This window comes from Tinamus guttatus, unplaced genomic scaffold, assembly GCF_059628265.1.
Source record: "Tinamus guttatus ecotype Peru unplaced genomic scaffold, ASM5962826v1 Tinamus_guttatus_pri_ptg000172l, whole genome shotgun sequence".
Taxonomy (NCBI): Eukaryota; Metazoa; Chordata; class Aves; order Tinamiformes; family Tinamidae; genus Tinamus; species Tinamus guttatus.
Window position 1 is genome coordinate 5,619,300 of NW_028288706.1, and position 18,885 is coordinate 5,638,184.

An 18,885-nucleotide genomic window follows, 5' to 3' on the forward strand; every position below is an offset into this window, starting at 1 on the left:
TTGAATTATATGATTTCTGAACTGCTATGACCACTAATAGTATTAGTTAAGTCTATGAAAAACATGCTTATGCAATAAAAGCAGCTAATGGTTTTCTCAACAGTTAATTTTTATGTATAGGTATCGCTTTGAGCGGAAAACTGGTTGCTAGCATAGAGATAGAAGAGTCCATAATGTATTTTTTATCATTCTTCAAATGTGCCACTACCAGTGTTGTGCTTTAATATAGACCTGTCTTACCTGAAGAGGATGGAAAGGCCCAGAGAGCTGGATAAAACTCTCTCCCTGCCCCTTTGTGCAAATGTTCATTGATTCAAAAGTCAAAACCTGCTTTAAGTGAAATTTCAGCAACCTTTAAGTAAGTGGAATCATTTGGCAGGTTTTGTTTTTGTTTGTTTTCCTTTTCCAGGCTGTAGTAGTGCAGCTTGCCCGAAGAAATGTGGAAAAATCAGACTTTCCTAGCAGGCTGTTGCATCCTTGGTAAGGGCTGTCTTGAGGGCTCTCGGCATTGGGGAGTTTGCAAGGGGTCTTCTCGGACAGCAGCTCGCGGCTCATCTCCTATCAGCCCCAGAGCCGGGATTTGGGCGGTTTTAATCAACTGAACTTCTGCAGGGCTGGTGCTGACAACTGACCTCACCTGGCTTCTCTGTCCCCGGCCACCTTTCAGCTGGCGAGGTGGCTCGCGCGGCCCTCCAGCGGGGAGGATGCGGCAGGGCCGCCGCTATTTCCCCGGAGCTGTGCGGATCCGCAGCGCAGCGGGGAAAAACGCAGGAAAAACGTGAAAACGGGGGGATGTCACGCGCGTGTCCCCTCACGCCGCCCCTGTGGCACGGCGCAGTCCTCCCGCAGCAGCGATGCCCGGGCCAGAGCGGGCACCGCTCCTTCCAGCCGCGCCTCTCTATGGTGCGGGGTGGGGGCGGAGCAGCCGCTGTTTCCGGCACGCGGGCGCCCTTTCCGCCCGGGGCCGCCATGGGCCCGCAGCGCCCGTTAGCGGCGCGCGAGAGTCGCGGCGGGCGGCGCCGCCGCCTGCGCCCTTAGCGGTGCGCGGGGCCGGGCCAGGGGAGGCGGCGGGGCTTGGGGGCGGGCGGGAGCCGCTGCGGCCGTTGGCGCGGGGCTCACGCGGCGCGGCCTCTCCTCAGGCGCGGACCCGTGGCCATGCTGGGAGGGGACGAGTTCATCAGCTCCCCGCCGAGGAAGACGGTGCGTTTCGGGGGCACCCTCACCGACATCCTGCTCAAGTACGGGAAGGTGAGTGCGGCGCCCTGCCGTACTGCGCTCCGCGCGCTCTGCCCCGGCCCGCCTGGCGCGAGAGGGAGCCGCGTGACGCGGGGGAAAGAACCTGGAGGTGGCGGAGTCCTCCGGGCACGTCTGGGCATGTCCGCCTGAACGGGGCCCTTGCTGCCTGCAGAGCGTGACTGCTACCAAAGGGTGCAGAGCGATCCCGGCCGCTTCTGTAGGGAGACAGACAAAAATGACCTGAGAGCTGAACCTGCCCTTCAGGGAGAGCGTCTTGGCGCTGCCGTTTCTGCTTTAATTCAGCTTTCACGCTTATTTGTGTCACTGCTAATAGTGTCAGCTTGTTTAGATGTGCTAATGGCAGTGTATCTACTGACAGAAATACCTGAAAGTTTCTTTTTTTTCTTTTTGTCTTCCTTCTACTAGGGCGAAACCACCGATTTTGAGTTATTAAAGCATCAACTGTCAGATCCAGACATAAAGGTAAAAGTTTTTGTAGCAGAAGGTCTCATGACTTAAAGCTTAGTTTTGGGCGCGATGGATTTTAAGGATTTTGTTATTTTGTATTATTTACTGAAATTGTTACCTGTTTTTTTCTGACTCTTAAGGATGCCCAGATCATTAACTGGCTGCATGAATTCCGAGCTTCTGTGGCATACTTGACCAAAGACTTTGAACAACTGGTCAGCATTTTGCTGGTAAATATCTGTGTGTTATGTGCGAGCATTTGGAGTTAGTGCTCAAAATATCTCTGTGTTCAACATCTTGCATCTTACTTGGTTTCAGAAGTTGCCATGGTTGAGAAGAAGCCGAGATGTAATCGAAGAATACCTGGGTTTTCTTGGCAACCTAGTGTCAGCACAAACTGTCTATCTTAGGCCATGCCTCCGCATGATAGTATCACAGTTTGTTCCTCGTAAGTTACTTTTTTAAAAAATTATTTTTATTATTCTGAAATACAAATAGCTTATCAAAATGTCTCTTCTAGATTAATTCTAGCATGCATGATATTCACACAGAATTAATCCAATAACTGTTTTTTTTTTCCCCCTGTTGATTCCTGTCTTCACTTGGACTGTAAACCAGTTCAGTTATTCATTTGATATACATTTGATTTCAGACAGCTAATACCATCAGTTACCATTTGTGAAAATGTCTTGCAGGGAGATGAAGTGTATTATGTTATTATCATTGAAAAACAAACGTTGAAAAGAGGATTATGTCAATGTTCTAGGGAACCTCCTGATTCTTTGAATAAAAGAGTCTATTTGATAAGCACAAGCTGATGTAAGCTGATTATAGACAGTCATGTGGATAGTTTTGATGTTTTAGTCCCGAGTCTGTCATCCAGCGTGCTTTGATTTTGGCACCAAAACTGTTTCCTGTAGGATTTGGTACAATCTTGAAATAATAATCTCACTTTTTGCTAGCTCGGATAACTATCAGAGAGGATGACGTGGATATTTCAGATTCTGATGATGATGAAGAAAGTGAGTATAAAAGAAGCGTGGGTTGTGCATACCTTTAGTAACCAAGTGTAGGGTGCATGTTTGTCCTTTTTTACAGAGATAATTCAGCTGAGTTAATTTAAAATCTCTGTGAAGAAATAGTAAGTTCTTAAATTCTCAAGTGAGAGGATTTCTTGAATTTTTGCAAATCAGTTTCTTGAATAAATGACATGGTGACCTGGTCCATTTTCCTTTTAAATATTACTATTGGTACAGTATCTTTAGGAATAAGACAAATGAACAGGAAAGAGTTCCCAAGCTATAGATTGTTTTTAAAAACAAAAACTTTTTTTGTTGCTTTTCTCACTAAATAAAACTAGGTAGTTGTGGAGTCATGTTGATTGCTTTTTAGATTCTTGAATCTTTTATTTTTGCCCGCGGTTCAGCTGGTATAAGTAATAAAAATGCTGCATGGTTAGTGTGTTTATTGAATAGGCCAGAGAATAGCCTTTCAAGAATTTTATGTTTTTGTCTTGCACCCTGGAATGAATTCGAGTTTTGCTGTAATGAGTGAACTACAGTTCTGATCTTCACTGTGGCTCTTCTTGGGTAGACCAATTCTCCCTCCCCCATCAAAAACCAAAGAAAATAAAAAACCCCACCACATTTTTGTACTGTTACAGAAATCTAATCAGTTCCTCATTGACTACCACGAAAATGAGACATGATCTTTCAGTATATTTTGGCCAGTTTCAGACTGAGATATAACATTTTCTAACTATTTCTGTATTCCAGACTAAATTTGGGATGTTAGTGCTTAACATTTAGTGTGACCGAGCATAGCAATAGTACCTGGCTTCGGTGGTGGCAGTAGATTCAGCAGTCCCTAATTGTGATACTATGAACTTGGATCAGAATTACTGTTCACAATCATTTTGGTAATAAGCAGTTCAACTCCGAAAACCAATTTTGGCAAATATGATTTCTTTGGAAATCTTTAGAATATATAGATGATAAGAACTATTTTAGATGATAGAACTATTTTCACATGTTCATGAATTAGTCTTCTGCATCAAATTTGGTAAGAGTACTTTTTTTTTTCCTTTTCTAGACCTTTCTGAAAACTTTAATACATGCCATAGAGCGTTGCAAACTGTAGCAAGATACGTTCCTTCGTAAGTATATCATCTTGTAGTTTTGTTTCTTTGCCTTTCACTGCAGATTTAAATCTTGTGAACTGATTAATTAATTTTTTTTTCTGCTAATTGGAACTGCAATACTTAATTTCATGGCGTGATTTTTTTTCCTGGTATTCAGTAGCCGTGTCGTATCATTCTGCAATTTGCATAGACCTCAGCAGCTGAAAGTCTTGCTAATTTTAATGGAAATGGAAAGTGGAAAAATTATGTTGATAGCAACATGTTTGAAGTGGCTTCCAAGAAGTCAGCAGTGAAAGTTCTGCTGTACTGCCAAAACAGATTTTGTATAATCACTTGTCTTAAAATTTAGAGAAAAAAAAAAAAAGTTGGGAAATAAAGTTATTCCAGTCTTCTTGTATAGAGCTAGAGCTTTGATATTTGCTCTCATGATGACTCTTTCAGGTTATTTATTTATTTTTATTTTTATTGCAGAACACCACAATTTCTTATGTCAATACTGGTGGAAAACTTTCCTTTCATTAATAAATCAGAAAGAACTCTGGTAAGAACAAGGAAAATAATTTTGTTATATGTAAGTTGCAGAGTTCTGTTTTGTATCTATGTTTGTAGGAGAACATGCACATTCACATAACTTGCCTGTTCACATGTTTGAATTATATGCAGAAGAAATGTAGGAAGACTTATGTGTAGAACTTAGAATTGTTCTTGAATCTGCTTATTGCAGTAACCTGAACTAAAGATTTTAAACGGTTCTGTTAGATCTGAGACTAGACATAATAAGGATTATGCGTGTAGTTTTCATTTTTTTGTAGAGAACACTTGAGCCAACTCCTATGGAAATTAATATTTAACTTTTCTGCATTTATACTTCCTCTGTTTAAAGATACTTTTAAAAATCAGCATGGAAATGGCAGATTAAAAGTTAATGGTAACACACGGTTTGGATTTTCCATTAACATATTCTAGTCTGAATGCTGTCTATTTCCACCCATTTTTGTAACTAAGAAATTAAGCAGTTCTTTTTAAAATGTTTAACTGGAATATTCATTTCTGCTAACAGTGCTATGGATGCTGCTTTTAACTTTGTGTTGCAGGAATGCTATGTTCATAACCTGCTACGAATTACGGTGTACCTGCCAATCCTGAGGCTTGAAATTCTGGAACTTATTATTGAACGGTTATTAAAGCTGGATGTAAGTTTGTTCTGCATCATCTTTTAAGGAAGCTTAATGTTAAAATGCATAAATTCAAAAGGTAGAAAGACTTTCCAGTGTTTATCTCAACAAGAAGTTTGTTCAGTTGATCTGTTTCACTGTTGCCTTGAAGTGAAGGGGTTTTTATTTTTGAAAACACAGAAGGGGAAGCATTGCAAATGATCAGTGCTTGTTCCGTTTTATGTAAGGGCAAGGCTCATCTTTTGGAATTGAAGTTCTGAGCAGGCTGTCCGTATGTATTAATCATATTTAGTCATGGATGACATCTAGTAAAAGTTGTTATTATGTCTTGTTCAACTAATAAAGCTTCATATTACTCCCATAGGCTTATAAAACTTAATTTCTCATTTTGCAACTGTAGGTTAGCACTCCACAGCAAGATATTGAAGATGCTGAAGAAACTGCTAATAATTCTGATAGTGAGGAAAAAACTACAGAGGAAGGACTGTTTGACATGGTGGGTGATTGTGCTCTTCTAAAAGCTTTATCAAATATTTTATTTCTGTGGTAACTGAACTAAAAGAATAGCGTAGGAATATATTACTACTACTTATATTACTACTTAAACATATGAAACCCAGATCTTCAAACTCGGAGCAGCTGATAAATACCTAATCCATTTTCTGGGTGTTGATTTATTCACGTAGTATGGAGCCTGCATGCACATGGTGGAGAATTTCCTTATGTAAGAACACAAGCAGCTATCTGTAAACCTTATTAAAGAGTTCATGCTAATTGGCTTAGCTTACAGAAATGTGCTGCGATAAAACTGTAGTTAGAGGTACTGGGAATTTTTGGTTTTGTTTGTACGTGTTGAAGATGCATCACTGCCATCATTGCCAGGAGGAAGATGAAGAAACAAAACGGAACAAAGTTGCCTCTTCTGGTAGCGAGAGAATGGCCCATCCGCTTGCAGAGCGCCTAGACATTTTGATGACTATTCTATTTGCTTATATTAAAGATGTCTGCCATGTAGATGGTAAGAGCACACGAATTTTAACTGATTTTTTTGTTTGTTTTGCTGAAAAGCAAGAAAAACACAAACTTTTATTGTACCGTATGGAGCCATGACTCTTCATGGTCAGATTCTGCTAGCAGCAAGCTGCAGGTCAGATTCTTACCTTTGTGAAGTTTTTGTCAGAGGAGGATACGAGGGTCATTTATGACATTCAGATCTGTTTTTCAGTCTCAGGCATTTTCGTTATGTATTAGAATTATGTATTCTTTCTACACTGTAAGCCCTAGAAGTAAATTAAAACACCAGCTATTTCACTCAGAATGCAAAAAGAAAGCTTTGTATTATAGGAAAAAAACTGTCTTTTTTGATGGAGCAGGCACAAATGTCTACTGGCATTTTTAAGGTGCTAGTACTTCATAGAAAATGCTTTTCTTTACCATCTTCACATAATTCAGGCTATAATAGCTTTTCGCTTAGTATCTTCTTCTAGTTCTTCTGAATTAGCACATTATTGCAAAGTTTGCATACCTGCTAATCTTGTACATGTACACAGATACTTTTCAACATAATGATTAGATCTGAAATCTGGGAAACTTTTAATACTACCAACAGTTTTATCTTAAATGTCAAAAAAACCCAGAGACAGGTTGACAGTGTTTGTTTAAATGCTTGTTACTGGTTTAGAAAGATATTTATAAATGTTGTTTTTTCACAGGCTGAGGGCAGGAAAAATTCAAACTGTTCTGTTTTTCTTGTTGTTATGTAGGCAAGCTTGATATTGGCAAGACAAAGGATTTGTATCGAGACCTGGTTTCTGTTTTTGACAAGCTCATTTTACCAACACATGCTTCATGTCATGTACAGTATTTCATGTTTTACATTTGTAGCTTCAAATTGGTGAGTATACTTGTTTAATGAAATACCTTTTGTTATTTCTGATTGCCCTTTTTTTTTTTTTTTGATTTCCTACAAAAAGTTCCTATAAAAAGTGTCTTGTTGCCAGGGATTGGCTGAGGCATTTTTAGATCATCTTTGGAAAAAACTGCATGATCCAAACAATCCTTCAGTGATCAGACAGACTGCTGGGAGTTACATCGGCAGCTTCTTGGCCAGAGCTAAATTTATCCCGGTTGTGTAAGTTGCTTTCTTTCAAAGTTGTTTTGTTCAGTTCCTTTCTGCAGTGCTGTTTCAGAATTCTCTTTTAAGTTTTTTAGACAATTTTAGTATTTACGGAGTGTAGACTAGTGTTTAGTGGGATTCAGGACTTCTTGTTAAATAAAGCCTTTAACAATAAGTGTTGAGCAGTCAGTCACGGATGTGGTTTTTCTTTCTGATTTTTTTCATAACTTGACATCCTTGATCAGTTCAGATATTATTCTTACATATTGTTTTATCCATTATAGTACAGTAAAAGCATGCCTGGATCTTCTAGTTAACTGGATGCACAAATATATCGATAATCAGGATACGGGGACTAATGCTTACTGTGATGTAGCTCTCCATGGGCCATTTTATTCCACGTGTCAGGCGGTGTTCTATACGCTTGTTTTTCGTCACAAGCAGCTTTTGGAAGGAAACTTAAGGAAAGGTGAGTATGTTCAGTTTGAAGGGAGTTAGATTTTGTTGCAAACTGTATTGTTGATGTGTCTTATAATGGTCAATTCAGTCAAGTAACTGATGGCAACTTTAAGTTGTTGTGTTTTAAATGAAATAAGGTGGCTTTTATGTGCATTGGCCTACCAAAGTAAATGATTTGGGCTTTTGCTCTTCAAAACAAAACAGTAAGTCCTCAGCCTAGATTTCTAGCCACACTTAACTGAGCATGTTTGAATTCCAGCTGTCCAGTACTAGTGTGCAGCTTCAATTAATGATCTCACAGAGAGTCTGTAATGGTTCTGTGCCTTTGTCAGGCCCTGTAATGCAGGTGTATAAGTGTAGCGTCCGTGTTCCTAGGTTATTGTGGCTGGTAGAAGAGTCCCTTGTGATGGACCAAATATTTAGAACTTTTCTGCTAAATGAGCTGTGGGCTAGATGGAGACAGCCCTTTTCTCTCTTGCAGAATGTGTTTCTGTGGTTTTCTGCAAAGTTCTTAGAAATCAGTTTAAGCTTCTGTGATGTATAACAGGTACGTGTAAACTCTTCTTGCTTTTGAAGGTCTGTCATATCTGCAGAGTTTGAATTTTGAGCGCATTGTTATGTGTCAGCTAAACCCTCTGAAGATTTGTATACCATCTGTCGTTAACTTGTTTGCTGCCATTACCAGGTACTCTTCATTTAGTTCATTTTCAGCTTGGTGCAATTACTATAAGAGTGTGCATACAATAATAGCGCAGCATTGAAAACTCAATTGTGGGCTTTTTTTTTTATGTTTCATAACTGTTAGGCATGCATAATATTGAGTACTAGCTCAAGACTAGTACTGTGATATTGATCATGTTTTATGTAGGATAAGTTTCTTTCTGATGCCGATTCAATGAAATGTGGAAGTATTATAAAATTGTTTCATTGCCTTATGTTAATGCTAAAGCTTGTAATGTATGATGGTGCTAATGCTCCTTAGAGTGAAGTTCTCTGAAGTGCTGAGGAAGAGAATGGACTTTAAATACGCTTGTGTTCTATGAACTGCTAATAACAGTTGCAAAACAGTAGATAGAAGTGATGTTTCTTAAATATAACACTGTATTTTAATAACATTGGAAGTCCTTTCTGTTTTCTAGAAATATTTATATTTTTCTTCATTTCTTTTACTTTTTAAAAAGGAAATACCAGCTGGTGTTCTGCTACACAATTATTGAGAGGAACAACAGACAGTTTATACCAGTTGTTCGGAATGGCACTGGGGGTGACTTGGTGCAGACTTGCACTAACCCACTTGACAGTTTCTTCCCCTTTGATCCATACATACTCAAAAGGTAAAGTTCAAAAATAATCAAATAATTTTCTGCCTTGTAGAAGGTAACTGAAAAATTTAAAGAAACTTTCAGTGTTTCTATAATACAATTTCTTGCCCATTTTCAGTATCTTTCCCATTGAGTGTTTTAACCAGAGCTTGTCAGAGATTTTTAACCCAATTAAGATACATATATATGGAAGGAAAAACAAGATCCAGGTTCCTGTTGAGGTCTAATTAATGTTGTTTTTGGTGATTTTTTTTTAATCTCTTCCAGATCAAAGAAGACCATTGAACCTTTTTATCAGTTTTGGGAAGAACTGAGTGCCGAAGATCTTGAGAATCTGAAAAAGCCTATTAAAAGGGTAATCTTTTTTTTTTTTTTTTTTTTTTATGAAAATGTAATTCTTTTGCCAAATCTCTCTCAGCTGCGTCTATTGCAGGATTAATTTTTAAAATGAGTGTGAGTGTAGTTAACCTTGGTGGGATTCTGTGGCTGAAATTAGTGTTCCATTTGACCTACTCATGACAATTGTAAAACAGCTCAAGTTTTGAATTATTTCCATATTCCAGCTCTTTTTGTGTATTTTGTTCACTTTTTCATGGAGAGTGTCAATCCTGTCTCAGCTTTTTGTTCGAGTCCTTGGAACTGTGATTTTTTTTTTTTTTGCTTTTATTTTTCTAGACTTCCTGTGATAACATGTAAAAATACTTATTTCTGTTCGTAGCTTTGTAAATGTCTTTGTTATCTGGGTAGTTTATAATCTTTGTTGTAGTTGTTTGATTAGCAGATGTTATTACTGCAGCATTGAAAAATTTCAGAATTTATTTAAAAATATCTTTCTGGGACTTGGCATTCATTACTTCTGTGACATCTTAACTGAGACCAAAGTAGAAGACTCTTAAGGGACTGGAGTTATCTCTCTGCTCTTACTGATCCTTTTAAATTTATGCAGGGTACTTCTGAAGATGAAGATGATGACTTTTTGAAAGGAGAAACCCCTCAGAATGATGGCATGGTTGGAATTGCTCCAAATTCTTATGAGTCAAATACCCGGAGCCCAGTGAGCCCCACAGGCTCCCCTCTAGACTGCTATGTGCAATACCCACACTGACCTGCAGGAACAGAAGTGAACGGATTAAAATTGTGTGCAATTTTCTGCTCTGCAAAGAGACTTTAATTCAAATTTCTGAACTGGCAAATGTTTAAGTAACTGCATTGAAGAAAAAAATGTTTCTTAATCAGATTTCTACAGATAAATTCATATGTTCCTAGAAAGATCTAGTGAATAAATAGGGTCGTATTTTACAAATTTCACATTGAAATGTTTTTATGACTTCAAGGGTTTTGTATAGTTTATTTTCTTGACTTTGGAAGCTTTTGTTTACTAATTTATCTCCACAAGGCTTTGTATATTGGGGAGAAATTCTGGGGTTTCTTCCTCTTGATTTCTGCAGCACCGGGGTTCCAAGGTTAGCATTTAAACCCTACTCTGCTGGCTTTGGTTTTGAGTGAGTTTCAAAGGGTTGGTATGAGACTGTGAAAGGGAAGGCATGATTCCAGTCTGAATATGATTCTTCTTGCACACATCTCGTAAATGTTTCCTGTCTGTAGAATAGTGTTTGGTGAAGCCATTTGGTAGTGGAAAGTATATTCAGGTGATAAGTGTTATCACTGCTTAAGTATGTAGCTGACAAAACTGATGGTTGCTGGAAGTGTAGAAAATGACAGAGTAGGTGACTGGTATCATTTGTAGATAGCTTTCTCTGAGATGCCTAAGAAGTACTCTGAGAAAAATATTTATTTTCAGACTTCGAAGTTTATATGTGAATGCTGAAAATAAAAAAAGCCCATGTAGAAAGAAGTGATGGTGTCATTGCGGTCTCATGCGTCAGTGAAGAGCTGCGTCATGTACGTGTTTCATCTTTTTTCATGGTTGCTGCCTCTTAGATGTGAGAGAGAACATAATGGTGGAAGAAAAATAAATGTTATCTGTATAATGTTTAGTTGAAAATTTCTTGCTTTGGGGTACAACTCTTAATAGCTGTGCAAGTACAGTTGTCTGCTGTTCTTTAGCATGTGACTTTGTAGGCTTTATAGAGCCCCTGCTGAGCGACACAACAGTGTCAGAACCGACACTGGTCACGACACTGGGCCTCTTTCTTCATCAGGCTTGTGCCTCAAAGCAGAGGAAGGCAGACGGCGAGCAAACGCTGCAAGCCCTACCGTTAACCAGGAGCGGGGCTGGAGCTGCCTCCCTGGAGGCTGCTGCTCGCCTATAGCTGGCAGGAGCTGGAGCTCTGCCGCGCTGCGGTCCCGCCTGCTGCGCCAGGGCCGCTCTGCAGCGGGGCTGAGGGAGAGGAGCCGGCGGCGGCCCCGGCCGCGCTGCGAGCCGAGCCCGGCTGAGGGAGAGGAGGCGGCTGTGGCCCGAGCGGGGCTGAGGGAGAGGAGCCGGCGGTCCCGGCCGCGCTGCGGGCCGGGCCGGGCTGAGGGAGAGAAGGCGGCGGCCCCGACCGCGCTCCTCCCGCCCGGGGCGGCTTTAGCCCCGGCCCCGCCTCGCCCTCCCGGCGCCCCGCGCGCGGCGCCGCCTCAGCCCTGCCCGGCGCGGGCGGCGGCGCGGAGGGAGGGAGGGAGGGAGGCCGCGGTGCCCGCCATGCCGCTCCTCGTCAACGGGCAGCGCGTCGACCTGGCGCGGCCAACGGCCGACATGGTCCGCGCCCACCCGCAGCTCGAGGTGAGGAGGCGGCGGGAAGGCCGGGCCCTTCCCCAAGGCCGGCCCGCTGGCTGGAAACGAGGGGAAAACCCCGTGTCGGGCGGGGCGGGGGCTGCGCCTCAGCGGGCGGCGGCCGGGAGGCACCGTCACCGTCACGGGGCCTCAGGGCCCTCTCGGCGCGTCTGGGTCGTGTCTGCAACGGCGCAGGGAGCAGGGCTGCCGGGCTGGGGAAGGCGTGGGTGTGTGTACACATACACATGTGGATTATATATACATAAAACATTACATAAGAAGGGAGGAAGTGTGTATATACACACACACAAATACATGCACTCTGTATATGTGTGTGTATATAGACATGTGGAAGTACACATTTATAGAAGCAGAAGTAGGTTTTTCTTTTCCAGAAAAATCTAATAAAACTATGTGCAATGTTTTTATTTATTTTTATTTTTTGAAGCCCCAGGGTGGAAACTCGCCGCCTGCCCCGGGGTTCAGCGCCGAGCGCTGCAGCTGGCCCAGGCCGAGGGAGCTGGGCTTGCTGGGCAGGTCACGCTAAGGACTAGCCGAGTTTTGATAAGTCCTAAATAAATGTGTTGGACTGAGGCAATAGGAGACTGGAACTTTTATATTTCAAAAGTTTCCAAGAAGAAGAAACCTGTTTCCTGTCATGGTTAAGCATCTAAGATGAGCTCTGGTATCAAGTGTCTAGTGCAATATTGAACAACTCATGCTGTCCTTGTGCCTCCATTTTATCATCTATAAAGCAGGGAAAGGTGGGATTTTTCTTTTTGTTATTGTTTTCCTTTTGGCTGCAGATTTAAAGTGTAAAGAAAGTGAAAAATCCTCAAAATTCTGAACCTGCTGAAATATGGGATGCGACTTCTTTTTTTCTCTGACTTGGATTCCTTTGCTTTTCAGAGGTGACGTTTCTCTCAAGTAACGGAGCCTGAGAAATCATCCACTGTAGTCTCTATTATCATTTATCTTTAGGAAAAGGCAAAACTTCTTAGAAGTCAACCTGCTAAAATTGTGGAACCCCAAGGTCTCCTCTATATCCAGCAGAGAGAATTTGCTGTGACTACCCCTAAAGATGGTATGTAGGAAGGTAAAGATTCTCCCCCCCCCCCCCCATCAACACCATATGTATGAGAACAAAGTTCTTACTGTGTTTCTGTCGTTTGCCTTAGGTTCTGTTTCCATCCTTGGCTCAGACGATGCGACTACCTGCCATTTGGTTGTGCTCCGTCACACAGGTACCTTAGAGGATGCTCAGCGCAAAATCTGTCTGTTTGAAGTGATGAATCTCCAATCAGTATTGGTTTATGCTGCATTAATAAAACAAACTGCAGTTAGGTTTATAAAGACTTGAATCTCAAAAAGCTCTTTAATGTATTAATTAAATGGCTCGCTCGGAAGTCCAGTTTATTCACTGTCAGGAGCTCCTGACAAGTTAATTGTCTCAAGTGACCAGTGGGTAGTGGCAGTATTAGGCCCTGCTCATCTGCATATATAGGATGTGAGGTAGGAGCTGTTAAATGATGGTAGCGTTAACAGCCTCCAACTTTGCAGTTAAGTAACTGTCTTCTCGTGCCTTCCTCAGGTAGCGGAGCTACCTGCCTGACACACTGCGATGGACTGGACACCGAAGCCGAGGTGTCGCTCATCATGAGCTCAGTAAAGTCTCTCTCTAACACGGCAGAATGTGGAAGGTCAGTTCTGCGCTTTTATTTCTCGTGTGCAGTTTTTCACAACGGTAACTGCAGTTCGTAAGATGGGGAATTTTGAATATGATCATATGGGGCTCAGACATGGTAATTGCACAGGAAATCTCTCTTGATCGGGGGCCCTGTGACAAATAAAAATCATTTCCTTGATGATTATTTTGAGGGAATTTTTAGCAGTGTCTTAAAGTATGGTTCTACTCCGAATAGTGTCTCTGTAAAAACACCATTGTTGGGTCTCACGTTTACTGTTTCACAGTGACTTTCATTTCAGATGTGCCAAACTTTCCAAACAGATACTTTGGGTTCTATATTTTATTTTTCCTTATGGACTGTTGGTTTTGTAAACACTTTTTGGGATCTGAGAATCCGTATGGGATTTATCTAGCTCCTGCATTTAAAAGAAAAATCCCCCAAAACAGAATCTTCCTGGCTTCTTCCTGGCTGTGCAGGAAACTTGACATTTGTAGTTTGATATGAGCAAAAACTCAGTGAAATTGGATAATACAGTCTCTAAAAGCTCATGATTTGGGTTCCCCAGTTTTGAAATGCTCAACTATGGAATGGTTGCCATATGATATCTTCTCACTTGCTTTGTTTCTTGTTGGAGACCTGCCCCCCAAAACAGATTGTGGTCCCAGTCATCTTTTCTGGAAGTTTGGCCAAAAGATGCATGAATGAAACTATCTTTACATGGACACTTCTCAGAAAAGAACCTTGTGGTCTGAGATAGTTGTAAGGAAGCCACTGGAGCGAGTTACTTAACTAGCCCTTTGCTGGTAAATGAAAGATGAACCTGAGATGCTGACAATTGGAGGGACCACTAGGATAGATGGAATTGCATGTATGTAATGCTCCCTAAAGCTCTTAATTTGTGCTGTTTCCTGGGTGATTCCTGGAGTGTTGAGAACAGAATTACTGACAATAATTTGCAATATAATGCAGATGAACATGGTGCATGCGTCTGTAACAAATGAAGCTGCTTGAATGATTGCTTTGCAGTTTGGGCTGGGGATTATTTTGTAAAGCTGTTTACTTTGGGATGTTTTTTTAACTGCTGTTTCCTGTTATTCCATCTCTGTTAGGCTGGAAGTGCACCTAGTTGGAGGTTTCAATGATGATAGGCAGTTATCACAAAAACTTACTAATCAGCTTCTTAGTAAGTTCACGTTTTTTCCACTCTCGTGTCCAAAAAAAAAAAAAAAATTGTTCTGACTGCATTTGGGCAAAATTTAATTGTAATCTGAACCTCCTGTCACCTAAAGGAAAGAAATCTGGATGTGTTTTGGAGGTGCTTTCTTCCTTGAGAACTTGGCGTGGAGAGGGGTTGGACTTGTGAGGCTTGTGTATGGCCAGGATGGGGAGGGAGGGTATTTACTTGGCAATTTGCGGCTTATGTTTTAGTACAGAATTGGAGTGCAGTGAGCTGGGCTTGATTCCTGGCCCTGCTGGTGCAATACTGTGTGACTTTGGTCGAGTGGTTTGTCTGTCATTATTTAAATCCATCCGCGTGGGTGGCTTGGTTGGTAACGATTCATTTCATCTCTTACCATCTGTGATGGAATTTAATTGTGGCTTGAAATTGTCTGATGAAAGATGTTACGTCTGTGTGAGATGTGTGTTCTAGAGAAGTGACTGGAGCTTTACAACTCAATGGGCAATGTAAGGTACTAGCCTAGTCACTTGAAGTGTTCTAACCTGCTCTAATCAAGTGTGAGGAGGCCTTGGCCACCACTGCTATTGGGAGGGGGCAGGGGCAGGTATCAGTTATTGGGGAGGGGGCAAAGGATGATAAACACAGGTTTGAGGGAAGGAAAGCAAGTGTGAAACATTCCGAGATGCGTCCTTGTCATCCTGTCATCCAGTGTTTCCTATTGTGTGTGTTATGTTGTGTGATAGTTTTCTGCAGAATAAAGTATTTTGGTTTTTAAGTTATTATTTTAAATTTTCCAATTTCCATGCACAAAATTTACACAATTCCTATTAGAAGTTCAAAAAAATTTTTTTTTTTGTTCTGGATGGTGAGGAGAAATAAAATCCCTTTAATGAAAGACGTGGTTTGTTCGCTATATATTTAACATTTTGTGAAAATATGTTTAAATGGCAGCTGTTAGGTATATAGTGAACGAAGGGAGAGTTCATGTGATGCCAGAGCTACTTTAAACCAGCACCAGTAAAAGAAATAAGAGGAACAATACTTTGAGCATTTTAGTTGCCATTGCAAATGACAGCTCTGTAAATTACTGTTACATGCAGTAGCTGTGGCTTTATTTTAGAGAAGTTAGTTTGAAACACGTCTGCAACGTACACTGCTGCACTGCCTGCGGCAGCAGCAGTGGTTCTGGCAGCCTTAGTGCCCTGCCCGTGTCCTCTGCCGTGCGCAGCACTGCTCATGCCCCACGTTTGTGTATGGCACCTGCTTTGCCACCAGCCAGTTTTATACATTGCTGCTATCGTTGTTGCTGTAGGAGCGTTTGATCTCCAACCAGATGATGTTCATTTAGTGACTTTCTGCGTAACAGGTAAGCAGACGTTTCCTTGGTTTCTGGAGTATTTCAGCCACTGAAATCAAAGGTGCTTTCCAGGCACTTTCTCTCTTCTGTGAGGAAGAGCAGTATGATTCCTCTGTAATGATTTGTTGGTTTTAAATTGTTTCTGCTGGAAATATGTGGTGATGTCAAATGGGAATCTCTCTTCTTACTGCTGGCTACCTGTGATCATTACTGGATTATTTCACCTCCTTTGTCCTGCGGAAAGACACTGTATGTCTGCCAAATCTTGAGAGGCAACTGAGGAAGGAACATGCCAACTCTTGATGTTAGACCTTCCTTCCCGCAGTTTTGAATGAGTTTGTAGCGTGTGAAGCTGCATGAAGGCAGAGATAACTTTCTTGTATTGCATCTAGGCCATGATATTTCTATAATCTGTGCCTTCTATCAGAGTTGGTAACTTGCATCTTTCAAATATGGCATCATGGAAGTTCTGTATTTTGTGTTTTTACTTCCTCATAAAGCAAGACCAGAGTCTTTTCCCGAATCTTATTAGAGTCCTACGCGAACTCCCAAGAATGTTGATTCTGATCTGTCCCTTCTCTTTCCATATCTCATTTAGGAGATGGGTAATTTTGCTAAGTAGTAGCACTTGCATAACCTCATTTTTTGATGTGGCTAAATGGTGAGGAAATAGGAGCTGCTTCATATCTATCTTTAGCATATTTTGCTCTATTGAGATGGAATCTTCTATACCTGCTGATTAGGTTTTCATCTTCATGACCCACTCAGAGTGAAAATGTAAACTATTTTGCATTTTTGCAGGACTTCTCAGGCTTTTTTTTTTGGTTTAATTCAACCTTATGTATGTTTTTCTTTAATACATGCAATGTTTTCTTTTCATCCATGAACAAAATGAATGCCTTGGGGGGGAAAAATCGTATGGGTCTGACAGTGTACAACGACTTTTTTCTTTTTTTCTTACAGAACTAAATGACAGAGAGGAGAAGGATATTCACTTTCCAATCATTTATGGAATAGGTGAGTTAAATTGTTAAGTTTTGCAATGGGATTGCTTTTCAAATTCTGAGAGTAAATGGGTTGTCTGTAATACCTAGCTAATCCAGTCTAAAAGTACTGTCAAAAGAACACTGAAAATAAGTAGAAATATGCTATTGTAGGTGAAGAGGTGTGGGGTACTGAGAAATACAGAAGTACTATTTGATAAGTTCTAGAACTTAACATTTGCTTCTGCTTATCTGAAATATAGTAGTGTTTGGGTTACGGGCTTTTTAAGTGATTTGGAAGAGTTGATAATTCTTGTTCTTATATTGTTATTTTCTGCTAGCTGTAAATGTTAAAACAGCAGAGATTTTTCCTGCAACCTTTCCAGAGAAAGGGCCCGATGAGGATTTGCGTTCAGCCCACATCTTAACAGGAGCAGCGGTAAGTCAAATAAAACCAAAGCAAATCTGGGCTTCTTGTTACGTTTGAAGGGGGCAGTTTAATTTCCTTAATCCTATATATCCAGTACTGTGACTTTGTTGGAATGATTGGCAAACCTTAATGGCTAAGCTGGCAATGAGTACATCTGGGACAGAAACTGCTGCTGACTTGCAGATAAAGTGAATGTGCTCTCTTCTGTATAAAGAGTTATCTAATATTGAGGTTCCCTGCAATCTGTTCTGTGTCACTGTAGTTGACTAACATTTATGATGCAAAGATGGAACAACTACGTATAGGACCTTATTTCTGGAGGCCTTTCCCCCATGTGGACTTCTGGCTGGAACAAGATGATAAACAGATCTTACAGGTAACTTTAACTTAAGCTTGTATTTATCTATTTTAATCTTAGTTGAATGAAGAGATGAATATAGCATGTGAAATCCTTAGGGGAAGGGTGGAAAATAATCTTATTAAAAGCCAGAATAATTCAGAAATTAATATTCTGAAATTTAAACATCTCTTGCTCCTGTCTTGTTTTTCAGAACCTTTCCACATCGCCACTGGCAGAGCCACCCCACTTTGTTTCCCACATTAGATCTACATTATCATTTTTAAAAGAACACCCCTTTCCCTCTCATTCCCTGTTTCCTAATAGGAAACCTCGCATCTATAAAAAGAATGAAGAAGGCTTGTGGGAACAGGTTTGTTCTGACAAGATGTAACCTGGAGATCAACACTAGCCCTTTTAGGGAGTGTAACCTTGCCAGAAGAAGATCAATTTCTTGTGCAAAAAACCCAAAACGTATTTCTGGTAAAAATGATGGCTTTTCAAAATAAAGTTATTTTGTGAGAAGAATATGGCTTTTTCTGCACTACTACTTTACTGTAAGGATTTTTCTGTTGGTTTCCCATGATCTTGGGTGGGGTGTCTCTCTCTCATTTTGGTGCTGGCACGCTCTCCCCTCATCTTGAAATACTTAATATTAGTAAACGTAAGTAATTATTGCTGTTATTAAAAATGTTAACATTTTTTTCTTTCAAAACTTAAGCTGATTTGAGGGAATAACTCAAGACATTTCTGTCAGTCAGAATCTACATCATTGATTGGTGATGTTGGGTCAGCCTTAATGAATTATATCAAACCTGCAGCCACCCTGACCTGGCTAACATCAGTTCATGTATTGAGTCGCAGAAGAAACTTGGAGCTGGACTGCCACTCAGTTTGACAAGGCAGTAGATTAAAGTTAGGTGTAATCACTAAAAATCTCCATTTTGGAAGAAAAAACAGAAAAAGCTACATTTCCTTTTCACTGTTCTTACAGGTCTATGATCAGTCAAACCAGGGCCAAGACAGGCTGCAGCTCTAAGTCATTCTTCATGATTGTTTAATAATTTGTCTAATTTAGCATAGTTGTGTAATAATCCAGTTTTCAAAACTCTGTTTCAAACTGAAAGGTTGTAAGGGGAGAAGTAAGCGTTTCTCAAACCTGTACTTTATGTTTGTATTTCTCCATACTGCTGGGCAGCAGCAGCACCTCCCTCCTCAGCTGCTCCTTCATCCTCAGTGAGGAAGCTCCTGCTGTTTGAAGCCAGGCTCTGGTGCAGG

General features: G+C 40.8%; 2 protein-coding genes across 4 annotated transcripts; both read left to right on the forward strand.

Annotated features, from left to right (window-relative positions):
- The first annotated feature begins 940 nt into the window (after window positions 1–940).
- Window positions 941–10,117, forward strand: RRN3 (RNA polymerase I transcription factor RRN3). Its single transcript, XM_088523184.1, has 18 exons — window positions 941–1,040; window positions 1,140–1,248; window positions 1,663–1,719; window positions 1,845–1,934; window positions 2,023–2,152; window positions 2,667–2,726; window positions 3,796–3,859; window positions 4,316–4,385; window positions 4,939–5,037; window positions 5,420–5,515; window positions 5,902–6,037; window positions 6,783–6,913; window positions 7,020–7,150; window positions 7,420–7,604; window positions 8,171–8,279; window positions 8,776–8,928; window positions 9,184–9,271; window positions 9,863–10,117. The coding sequence occupies exons 2-18, from the start codon at window positions 1,156–1,158 to the stop codon at window positions 10,019–10,021; spliced, it is 1,851 nt and encodes a 616-aa protein (XP_088379310.1). The 5' UTR covers window positions 941–1,040; window positions 1,140–1,155; the 3' UTR covers window positions 10,022–10,117.
- Window positions 10,118–11,523: 1,406 nt separating this feature from the next.
- On the forward strand, window positions 11,524–18,135 carry NTAN1 (N-terminal asparagine amidase). Of its 3 annotated transcripts, none has more exons than XM_088523205.1 (10): window positions 11,524–11,641; window positions 12,542–12,728; window positions 12,811–12,876; window positions 13,224–13,332; window positions 14,430–14,503; window positions 15,813–15,866; window positions 16,821–16,874; window positions 17,182–17,279; window positions 17,533–17,646; window positions 17,822–18,135. In XM_088523205.1, the coding sequence occupies exons 4-10, from the start codon at window positions 13,289–13,291 to the stop codon at window positions 17,999–18,001; spliced, it is 618 nt and encodes a 205-aa protein (XP_088379331.1). In that variant the 5' UTR covers window positions 11,524–11,641; window positions 12,542–12,728; window positions 12,811–12,876; window positions 13,224–13,288; the 3' UTR covers window positions 18,002–18,135. The 3 variants fall into 3 exon arrangements, with proteins under 3 accessions (XP_088379331.1, XP_088379329.1, XP_088379330.1); XM_088523203.1 differs by having other exon boundaries at window positions 11,530–11,641; window positions 12,614–12,716; XM_088523204.1 differs by having other exon boundaries at window positions 11,530–11,641; window positions 12,614–12,716; window positions 17,935–18,135.
- The last annotated feature ends 750 nt before the right edge of the window (window positions 18,136–18,885 follow it).

Excerpts from the sequence above, each read along its gene's own strand:
- RRN3 (XM_088523184.1), top strand. The coding sequence starts at position 1,156 with ATGCTGGGAGGGGACGAGTTCATCAGCTCCCCGCCGAGGAAGACGGTG. Across the intron at positions 7,151-7,419 it reads GCTAAATTTATCCCGGTTGT|TACAGTAAAAGCATGCCTGG; the intron begins GTAAGTTGCTTT and ends TATCCATTATAG. Across the intron at positions 9,272-9,862 it reads TGAAAAAGCCTATTAAAAGG|GGTACTTCTGAAGATGAAGA; the intron begins GTAATCTTTTTT and ends AAATTTATGCAG.
- NTAN1 (XM_088523203.1), top strand. The coding sequence starts at position 11,561 with ATGCCGCTCCTCGTCAACGGGCAGCGCGTCGACCTGGCGCGGCCAACG. Across the intron at positions 11,642-12,613 it reads GCGCCCACCCGCAGCTCGAG|GAAAAGGCAAAACTTCTTAG; the intron begins GTGAGGAGGCGG and ends ATTTATCTTTAG. Across the intron at positions 12,877-13,223 it reads GGTTGTGCTCCGTCACACAG|GTAGCGGAGCTACCTGCCTG; the intron begins GTACCTTAGAGG and ends TGCCTTCCTCAG.